Genomic DNA, 10,719 nt, shown 5'->3' on the forward strand with positions numbered 1-10,719 from the left:
AAATGAAATATCTTCAATAACTACAGATGGTCATCATGAATTGAAGCTGAAACAAAAACGTATCTACTTTTGGATAGAGAGTAATACGGAAAACTACGTTATTAAGACACACGATGGCAAGATTTTTAACTTCAGCATAATTTTATTCAGTAATTACAATAGCTACACGATCTGCAAAATACAAGTCATCACTGAACGAAGATCAATACTTGTCGTTGGCTATCCTTGATGTTCAGGAAACATTTTAGTTTCTTTTTCCAAGGGTATATTCTTCCAGCCTATATGTGAGATAGAGATAACAAATTATCATAGCAACGAAAGAATCGGAGAAATCATTTCAAAGCGGTGCTTGTCTACACCAACGAAAAAACCCTTGTATCAACCAAAAAGAGCAGAAACTTCTGCTCCTCGAAAACAGCACATTAGGAAAAAAGAAAAAATGTAAGGATACAGTAAGATCGTGAGAAAATAAAAATAATCGCGTTGGTTTCCTGCAAAAAATTCATTTGAAAATGAATTATGTCGTGGCAAGTGTCAAAAAAGTTTAAACATGGTTGACAACTTCACTGAGTGTTCCTTGCTACAGTTAATAATTAATAATCCCTCAAACTAAGAAAGTTAAAACGTGACGTATTTGTTTATTACTGAACTAATCAATGCAACGTTCATTCATTGAATGTTTGAATTATTCAAAACAATTTATAACATAGCTAGTAAATTTGTCTACTCAAATTAAATTGCGCGAGCGTGCTTCATATACCTATTGTGCATGCTCATGACGTCAGCAAACAAATCCCTCGAGTAAAAAAAAATTTCCATCGGGTTGAAAATGTCATAAAACAATTGGTTCATACGTCAGCTCTGCGTTCATCAATATGTGAACCACTCAAGAAGCTAGAGTTGCTCGAGGCTACGCCTCGAGCAACTCTTACGCATCTTTCGTGCTCTCCAAACTTCCCGCGTGCTTCGATGAACGTACGCGAACGTATGAACCAATTGTTATTTGTTATCTGCAAAGTGTTGAGCTGAGTTCTGAGTTCTACTACAAATAAATCTTAAGTAAGTCTTCGCTAGTCCGTTAGAAATGGACACTTCTGTTTTCTAAAATGTAGCAGATGCCTATTGAAAGTACCATTTAATATCCCAGCTTTACAGACCGCCGCTTCACAGTAATCTTATTTAATTCACTCCTTACCAAATGATACTTGTACTTCTGTAGTCATTTTTTATTAAAGCTTCCTTGCTCTTCCATTATTTAGAACTCAGCTGTTGGCCAGAAGCAAGAAAAAAAAACCTATCGACGGAAACCAATGGATTCGGAACTCAAACAGAGAAGTCTCGTTCTGAATATTTGGAGCGATGCATCCTTGTCAGAGGGTCTGAATGGGGGTACTTCGATAACACTAAACACTTATTTTTTTGACTGTGTAACATTAAACAGCTAATTTTCAGCCATTTTAACACTAACATTAAAAAATTCGTTGTAACATTATTTTTTTCCCATAAACAAACAAACCACACCCTAAAAGGGGAAATATTTATGTTGGGCCTATGTTTATTGTCTCAAAGAGGTTTTTTTGGCCATTTTCCAACAATTCGGGATCATTTCAAGACTTCCGAAGAGTGAGGAAGATATCCGAAAGCTGCCGAAGATTTCCGAAAGCTGTCAAAGATGTCTGAAGGCTGCCGAAGATGTCCGAACACTGCTTAAGATGTCCAAAGACTGCTGAAGATGTCCAATGAGACTGCCAAAGATGTCCACAGACTTATGACCGACGATATTTAAGACTACCGCAGATTTGGCTTGTATAACTCACAACAATTCTATTCTTAGAGCGCTTTTACAGCGAGGATTCACCAACCGTGACCACTTAGAGAAAATATATTAGTAACAAATCAGATTACGATATTCAAATCAAACAGCCAATGGGATAGAATATCGAAATGAACAGTAAAATTAAGCAAATTTACGGACTGCCATCCGTTGTATGAATACCTCAGTATGATTGGTTGGCTTTGTGAGATGGTCCCAGTTGGTGTATCTGCGCTGTAAACAAAAAGAGATAATACGAAAATTACAAGGAATGTGAGAGTTAACATATATGAGTGTTTAAATTTGACTAGTAATGAATGCAATAACAGAATATTCTTTTACTAATAAGATCGGCTACAGTGCTCACAATGTATAATGGTCAACAAAAATGACAGACATGTCACTCCATCCTGGCCAAAAACATTTGATTATATTCCATACCTGAATAGTGGCGATTGTCCCAACTGTTTCTAGAGATCAAGGCGGAAATAAGTGCGGGTGGTGCGACCAAATCTGCTGAACGTTATGTCTGTATCATTATCCGCATCGCTCTCCGAGTCGGTGTCGAATTCATCCTGTTGCTCGGGGAGGTCTGTCACGTCACCAACTGCGACAACTCTGGGCATGCTTTCGTCAACAAATGTGATTCTCGGTACTTCGTTCGTAGCTCGTGGAATATTTGTATCCTGGTCGACTCGTTCTTCATTGTCTGTCCCTGGATCATCTTAAACATCCTCTTGGAATGTTACTCTAGTACACGATGGCGTACTGGAATATACAGCTGGCGGCAGGGCTCATTCTTTGTCTTTTGTTGATTCGCTTCTTGCCGTCCTTGACAGGTCGATACCTGTCAACCAATTCCCTCATGGCTGCCTCAATGTTGGGGTCAACGTTATCAGCTGAAGGAGGTTTCATCAAATCTACGTCCCGTAACTCCACACTGTATTTAGGCACTGGATAATAAGACTTCTCAAGTGTGAAGTACTTCGCACCCCACTTCGTTTTTCTCTTTAAAGATTCCTCTGAAATTGTTCCAACGTCTTGAGCATGCTGAAGAGCGGTGAAAGTCTCATTTTTGAAGTGGGAGACTGCATGAAAGTTCTCCACCTGAGTTGTTAGCAGCCTACGCAGGTCAATGTCACCAAGATAGTCCTCGTTTACATTCTTAACGTTATCTCGTAGCTGTTCCATACCTCTTTCGAGAAGCACCAATGACTACTGTGTTTTGCTGGAAACAGTTCCTTCAGGGCCATTTATTGTTGCCGTTTCTTTCATTTTATAGTGCTGCCTTACTTCAGCGACTGTGTTTTTAATATAAGCATTTACAGATGAAACAATGCACACAGCATCTTGAAGAGATAGTTGGACCGCGTCGATCGTATGTGCACCAATTCCAAAACTATCATAGAGACATTCGAGGTTGCGAAGAAAGGACACTTTTCCAGTAAGCCCCGAAGCTAGTTTGATTGTTTCAGCAGCTATATCGGAAACAAAAAAAATTTTCTACAAGGAACAGATTGCATGAAACTGTGTAAATGAGCAGCTTTCTTCAGTTCCACCAACGGTTCCTTCATGGCCAGTACCCAACAAGGTCTCGACTGTTGCACTTAAGGGATTAAAGGTCTTAACCTCTTGATCTTTGTTGTCGGTGAAAACAATGTTGCCCTCATAACCATACAGCTTCCTGATTTCCTTACAAGAATCTGAAGAATTCCGCAAGAGTTGCTCAATCGAGGTTACAACCATATAACCCTCCAACCATATAACCATACAACCATATAACCCTCCAGCTGCACTAGTTGCAGCCAAGTATGCTGATTGCCGCAGAACATAAAAAAATTCAACACTTATCACGTCATTGGAGTAGTTTATCTGTCTCAGCCTACTACCGATGATAGCCACTCCATTGTAATCTAACTCCAGCTGCATTATGCTTCTCTGCTCATCATCTGCACACAAGAGGATATCCTTACTTGCCGCACAGATGGAAGTTGATTTATTTAAAGGTGGGTTAATATGGACAATTTGTTTATTCAGTTCTCGACTTGTGCAGCTAAAGATCTCAGATGTGTTGTCAACCGCTTCTGTAGAACTGGACCTGTACCCTCAAGTGACAATCTGAGCTAAGCTGCGAGAGCAAGTCAGCTCGCGATTTTAGGCGTCCGGATTTGAAAAGTACTTCGCCTTTCAATTCAATGAAACGGATTGCTGATGAGCCTCTCTCTGCAACGAAGACTACGCCATTGGTAAAGCATAGGTCCCGCGCATCCTTGAATACTTCCCTCCGAACATTTACATCGACTGGTCGGTGTAAAAGCAGTTCTACCAGACTATCGAGAGTCGAAATCGTAGTCTAACGCCAGTTCTTTGCCTTGGGGCCCAATTTCAAGTGCAATTGGTCTTTTGCAAACACTACTTTGGTTGGATTTCCAGAAGCGATACTTTTCAGGAACTATTGTGTGGATTACCAAACGTATCCCCTTAAGTACATCCAGTACTGAGGGTCTAGTAAGGCGCATTATGGGTTCTAAGGACAAGAGCATTTCAGCTTTGGCTCACTGTTCCGGCGAGTGATTTTCTTGATTTTCTTGCAGAATTTAAAAGAGCAGATAAAATTTGAAAATCCTTAAAAAAAACTTTGGAGTCTCCTTTCAAACACTAAACAGTATTTTTTTCAAGAACAGTAAACATTAAAAAAATGGCCAATCTAACAGTAAACACTAAAAAGTATGGACAAATAACACTAAACACTAAACCCCATTCAGACCCTCTTGTCACAATGACCACGGTGTGCCTGATTGGAAACCGCCTTATATGCATAGACGTGTATAGAAATGCAAGGCTCCGGACGTCCACAAACCTCTATATTATTTCTTTAGCCATCAGTGATATCATCAACGCAGTCATTGCAATGCCTTTTACTGTGGGTGTTGTGACGATAGGTTTTCGCGCACTCTAACTGAACTTCGCGGGAAACTTACGAAACGGGGGAAATTAACTCGGTAGAGACCACTCCTGGCACACGGAGATCTACTTCGAGCGAGCTTATACGGACGTCAAGGATGAGATAGCGTTTTGGTTCCACAGCAGACTTTTATTCGAAGAGCACTCTGGCACACATCATGCCAGAGTCAAAACTAAAATTGTAATCGTCACGCGGTCGTCTGTGTAATCGGCACACCGTCGTGTATGTAATTCTCACGCCGTCATGCATGTAATCGAAACAGCTTTACAAAGTACTTGCTTAACTATGAACTGGTGTGAGGTTCCATTGTTCCCCAAATCTACCATATTTGAACAGTATAACGAAAGAAGCGGAAAATGTTTCCTTGAAATTAAACGAAAGCTACTTAATATTCCATCTGTTTCTATGACGAAAAGAATCTCAAACTGAAAAGACGGATGCAATAAACTCGAGGCCATCAGAAATAGGAAACTTAGGTGAGAATTCATAGTACTAGTAAAAATATACCCATCTTAATTGCAGTAGCGCAGCTTAGGAAATAAAAGTGGAAAAGTAAGTAAAAGTTTCTGCTTATCTATGCAAGGTTGGTGTGGAAACTGTCGTATGAAAGGAATTTAAAATTACGAGTTTAAATTAAGCTGCCAACTACCATGACAACCAATTTTTTGAAAGGAATTTAAAATTACGAGTTTAAATTCAGCTGCCAACTACCATGACAACCAATTTTTTGAAAGGAATTTAAAATTACGAGTTTAACAACAAAGTTGTTCATTACTAGTGAAATTTTCGGTAAATAAAGTGTTCATGGTCTTTGTGGAAAAATTGGTTCTCATGGTAGTTGGCAGCTGAATTTAAACTCGTAATTTTAAATTCCTTTCATACGACAGTTTCCACACCAACCTTGCATAGATAAGTAGAAACTTTTACCGACGTGCAGGTGCATAATGAGAGCGAGTCACAAGCAAAATCTATTCCAAAAGCTACTGTGATTTTCTATATATATATATCTTTTTATTTACTAGAATGAAAGAATTTGTATGAACTCGAACAAACTGGATATGGTTAAATGCGAAAAGTCTACGCATAAATATGTTCCAAACAAACACGGAAAAATGAGTAAATTTTTCCGTAACAGTGTCCTTATGCATAGACGTGTATAGAAATGCAAGGCTCCGGACGTCCACAAATCTCTACATTATTTCTTTAGCTATCAGCGATATCATCAACGCAGTCATTGTAATGCCTTTTATTGTGGGTGTCCTTATTACAGGTAAATGGCCTTTTGGTGAGGCAGTCTGCGATTTCCACGCCTTCTTCACCCTGTTTTCTGTTTACGTATCCCCAACCACGATGGGACTGACGGCCTTCAACAGATACGTCCGCATCGTTAAGCCTCAAAACTACCCACGAATCTTCACTGATATTCGATCAAAAATATATATCGCTGCAGTTTGGTTGACTGTCGCGGCGTACATTTCAATTCCCAAGATGGCAGGCTTGACTGAATATCGCTTCTTCGCTGGATACGCCGCTTGCATCGTTGAACAACTAACCATAGCCATGAAGATAGTTCATTATATCATTGTCGTCTGTTTTTTCTTTCTTCTTCCACTCGGAGTTGCATTAGTTTCCTACTACAAGGTATTCAAGAAAATAAAACATCACAATCTAAACATGGCTTCGACGGCCCACGCCGAGGGCAGAGAAAATCGATTGACTGTCAAAGAGATCAAGCTTACCAAATCGCTCGCCATTGTTGTGTTCGCCTTCGCACTGTGTTGGATTCCATTATGGATCATTGTGATGATACAGCGCTTCGCTTCTGATGTTGTCGTTCCACGTAATATCCAACTGCTTTGTCCCTTTTTGATGTTCTTCTCGAGCACTATAAACCCATTTATATATGCTGGCATGAATCCCTCCTTCCGCGCCGAGTTTCGTCGAATTTTGCTCTGCAAAGCAAAGTCATCACAATTTTGTGAGGAGCTTCGTCGTCCAAAAGATGTTGAGTTAAAGAAAATATTGGCGAGAAGCGCCCGAGGCACGGAAAATCAAGAAGAAGAGGGAAGTACCTTAGTCAGGGACCGGGTGGTCAACGTGCAGATTGAACCAAAAGCAAAGGATCTCAGTAAAAAGATATCAATTTAAGCGAAATACATCTTGTGATTATCATAGACCCACGTCAGTCCTTTCTGTTTTAAGAAAAATATTTGAAAAATTGATTCGTAACCAATAAGTATACTTTTTAACCATGGAAGATCTAACAAGATATAATCAATAAGGTTTCATGCAAATTAAGGCTACAACTGATATCTTGCGATTGGTTGATCTTTTAGATGAAATTACTACTGCACTTAAAAATCAATCATTATGCACTCATTTTATTCTTGGACCTGAGTGAGGCCTTCCATACAGTTATTCGTTCAATGTAAAAGAAGCAATGCATATTAAATGAGAGAATCCAACTCTTCTACATCTGTTACAACACTTAGATTTTTCTCTTTGTTTTTAGTTTAAATTCTTAACTTTCATATGTTTTCATATTTCATATATATTGTTGATATTTTACTTATTTTTATTTATTAGTTATGTTTTCGTTTTTCTTGGTTTACTTTAAATATCAGCGTAACGTAATTAACTCAAATTTTTAAAACGGGCATGCCGTGTTTTCGTTACTGAAGTTACGGTATAAAAATGTCGAAACATGTTTTGTAAACTAAAAATGTTACTTACTTTATATTGAAATGAGGAAGTTGTTTTTACACTTACATCATTGGTAATTACTCTTTTCATTTCGATTACCCTTGGATTCGATATTTATCCCTGCTCATCGTTTTTAAAAACAAGGTTAAATAAACTTGAAATTGATCTACTAAACATTCTAACGTCTAGTCGATTAACAACGGATATCATTCATCACCAATTAAATCAACAAGCAATTAAGTAACCAATACATGAATGATGCTGCGATAGTAAATATATTAAATCTATCGCTTAAATTGATATCTTTTTACTGAGATCCTTTGCTTTTGGTTCAATCCGAATGTTGACCGCCCGGTCCCTGACTAAGGTACTTCCCTCTTCTTCTTGATTTTCTGTGCCACGGGCGCTTCTCGCTAATATTTTCTTTAACTCAACATCTTTTGGACGACGAAGCTCCTCACAAAATTGTGATGACTTTGCTTTGTAGAGCAAAATTCGACGAAACTCGGCGCGGGTATAAATGGGTTTATAGTGCTCGAGAAGAACATCAAAAAGGGACAAAGCAGTTGGATATTGCGTGGAATGACATCAGAAGCGAAGCGCTGTATCATCACAATGATCCAAAATGGAATCCAACACAGTGCAAAGGCAAACACAACAATGGCGAGCGATTTGGTAAGCTTGATCTCTTTGACAGTCAATCGATTTTCCCTGCCCTCGGCGTGGGCCGTCGAAGCCATGTTTAGATTGTGATGTTTTGTTTTCCCTACTAATTAGTAGGAAACTAATGCAACTCCGAGTGGAACAAGAACGAAAAAACAGACGACAAAAATACAATGAACTATCTTCATGGCTATGGTGGGTTGCTCAACGATACAAGCGGCGTATCCAGCGAAGAAGCGATATTCAGTCAAGCCTCCCATCTTGGGAATTGGAAACGTACCCCGCGACAGTCAGCCAAACTGCAGCGATATATATTTTTGATCGAGTATCAGTGAAGATTCGTGGGTAGTGTTGAGGCTTAACGATCGATGCGGACGTATCTGTTGAAGGCCGTCAGTCCCATCGTGGTTGGGGATACGTAAACAGAAAACAGGGTGAAGAAGGCGTGGAAATCGCAGACTGCCTCACCAAAAGGCCATTCCCCTGTAATAAGGACACCCACAGTAAAAGGCATTACAATGACTGCGTTGATGATATCGCTGATAGCTAAAGAAATAATGTAGAGATTTGTGGACGAACGAAGCTTTGCATTTCTGTACACGGCTATGCATATAAGGCTGTTTCCAATCAGGCACACCATTGTTACTCTCAACGGTTTGGCACTCCTCGTTAATATATCAGAGTAGATGAAGAAATAACTAGGTTTATTCAAATAATTCATTCGTTGATGATATCCCTGATGACCAAAGAAATCAGGTAGAGGTACGGAGCCTTGCATTTCTGTACACGGCTATGCATATAAGGCAGTTTCCAATCAGGCACACCATTGTCACTGTAACAAGAATACATGGCTCCAAAATATTCAGAACAAGACTTCTCTGTTTGAGTTCCGAATCCATTGTTTTCCGTCCAGTTTTTTTTTCCTTGCTTCTGGTCAACAGCTGAGTTTTGAATAATGGAAGAGCAAGGAAGCTTTAATAAAAAAATGATGATCGAAATACAAGGATCTAACTATTATTTTCTGACTTTGGTTTCAATTGTTGAACGGTTTTGGAACTCCCCGTTAATTTATAAGAGTAGATGAGAAAAATAACTAGGTTTATTCAAATAATTCAACTAATGAATTCAAATTAATTCTAATAAGTTTTAAATTGTATGTATCAATTGAGACCTTTTCCTGTTACTGCCCCCTGTAAAGAAATTTCTCCTTTTTTGGGTGTATGTGCACATGTGGTGACGAATGAATTAAATAAAATGACTGTGAAGCGGCGGTCTGTAAAACTGGGATGTTAAATTAAATTTTCGATAGGCATCTGCTACATTTTGCTTGCGTTTCAATCACTCAAGTGTCAATAAAACAGTTCTTCTCATTTTCTCAGAGTATTCTTTGTTAACTTCTTCGACAGCTTTTGAATTATCTGCGGGAAATGCCCAGTCTTCTTCCCCACTCTGTTTGTGCTCTAATCAGTCGAGTGTTTTATTAAAACGATTTTCTCAATTTTAATAGAAAGTAGTCAACTTCCTTGATAGCTTCGAATAAGCCGTCTATGGAAGATGTTCGGCGTTCAGCATAGTTCGAAACTATTAAATCTGATGATGAAGACTGACATTTTCCGAAATCGAGACGTTTTCGTCACGAGGTCGTGGTGGGCATAATATTGAAGGTCCTCACAGATATTTTGCGTATCAGAAAACATGACGAGAAATGAGGTAAAGTAATTGTGACTGTGAATTTTGATTTGTTTTCAATAAGCTAGTATATCCATGAATTCTGGAATCAAGGACTGTTTCTTTTCACAAGCAATGGAAAAAAAAACTTTATCAGGTTACGTAAACACAAATCACTAAGTTGATATACGAAAGTGGAAAGTCATTAATAGTGATAGCAGACAGAAAATTGTGAGGGCAAAATCGCAACATAAAGGTAACTACTTTTTAATTGCATTGTCTGGTTTCTGTAATCTTTTTCTGCCTTTTCAGATTAATTTTCAAAATGCGGATTGAAAATGTAGTTACATATCGATTCAAGTGACCGCCCAATGTCGGAATTATGATTTCCATAGCAGCCTTGTGAAGTTTGGAGAAAAAAATACTCAATACATGTTCTATAAATTCGCATTTCGTAATTGTTTACAAGTCAAAGTGATTTTTTATTAAGAGTAGATACCATTTTTATGTGAAGGGCCTACTGTTCGAGCGATCCTGATTTAATAGATTATCCTACAATAATCATGGAATATTTACTCTTAATAAGGAGCTCTCTGTTATTTTGAAGCCACACCCACCAGCACTTCACCTGAACATATTAATAGACAACTCGGTGATGTTTGTGAGATAATCGGCTTCAATCACTCTTTTCTTTTTTTCTTTGAAATGTTAGCTTTTTATGAAACAAGATTTACACCTCAATATAATATAATATAATGCAGTTTGACTTATCAGGTTATAGTATGGTGACTCATGTTCGCAATTCCTCTTTTGGAGACTGAGTGTCCCCCTGCATATAGCAAAATTTTGATTTCAACATTAGAGGCGATTTAAAAATTGATAAAACTGGAAATAGGTATGTTGACAC

General features: G+C 38.5%; 2 protein-coding genes and 1 pseudogene across 2 annotated transcripts; 1 reads left to right on the forward strand and 2 right to left on the reverse strand.

Annotated features, from left to right (window-relative positions):
* The first annotated feature begins 1,310 nt into the window (after window positions 1-1,310).
* On the forward strand, window positions 1,311-7,315 carry LOC113684948 (histamine H2 receptor). The gene is made up of 3 exons (XM_089202371.1): window positions 1,311-1,356; window positions 4,579-4,654; window positions 5,948-7,315. The coding sequence occupies exons 1-3, from the start codon at window positions 1,311-1,313 to the stop codon at window positions 6,924-6,926; spliced, it is 1,101 nt and encodes a 366-aa protein (XP_089058497.1). The 3' UTR covers window positions 6,927-7,315.
* On the reverse strand, window positions 1,555-3,861 carry LOC149046860 (uncharacterized). Its single transcript, XM_089202372.1, has one exon. The coding sequence runs from the start codon at window positions 3,002-3,004 to the stop codon at window positions 2,564-2,566; it is 441 nt and encodes a 146-aa protein (XP_089058498.1). The 5' UTR covers window positions 3,005-3,861; the 3' UTR covers window positions 1,555-2,563.
* A 362-nt stretch (window positions 7,316-7,677) lies between the features above and the next one.
* Window positions 7,678-9,176, reverse strand: LOC149046861 (adenosine receptor A2a-like; annotated as a pseudogene).
* Between the last annotated feature and the right edge of the window lie 1,543 nt (window positions 9,177-10,719).

The sequence above is a fragment of the Pocillopora damicornis genome, chromosome 4, assembly GCF_964200805.1.
Source record: "Pocillopora damicornis chromosome 4, jaPocDami1.2, whole genome shotgun sequence".
Taxonomy (NCBI): domain Eukaryota; kingdom Metazoa; phylum Cnidaria; class Anthozoa; order Scleractinia; family Pocilloporidae; genus Pocillopora; species Pocillopora damicornis.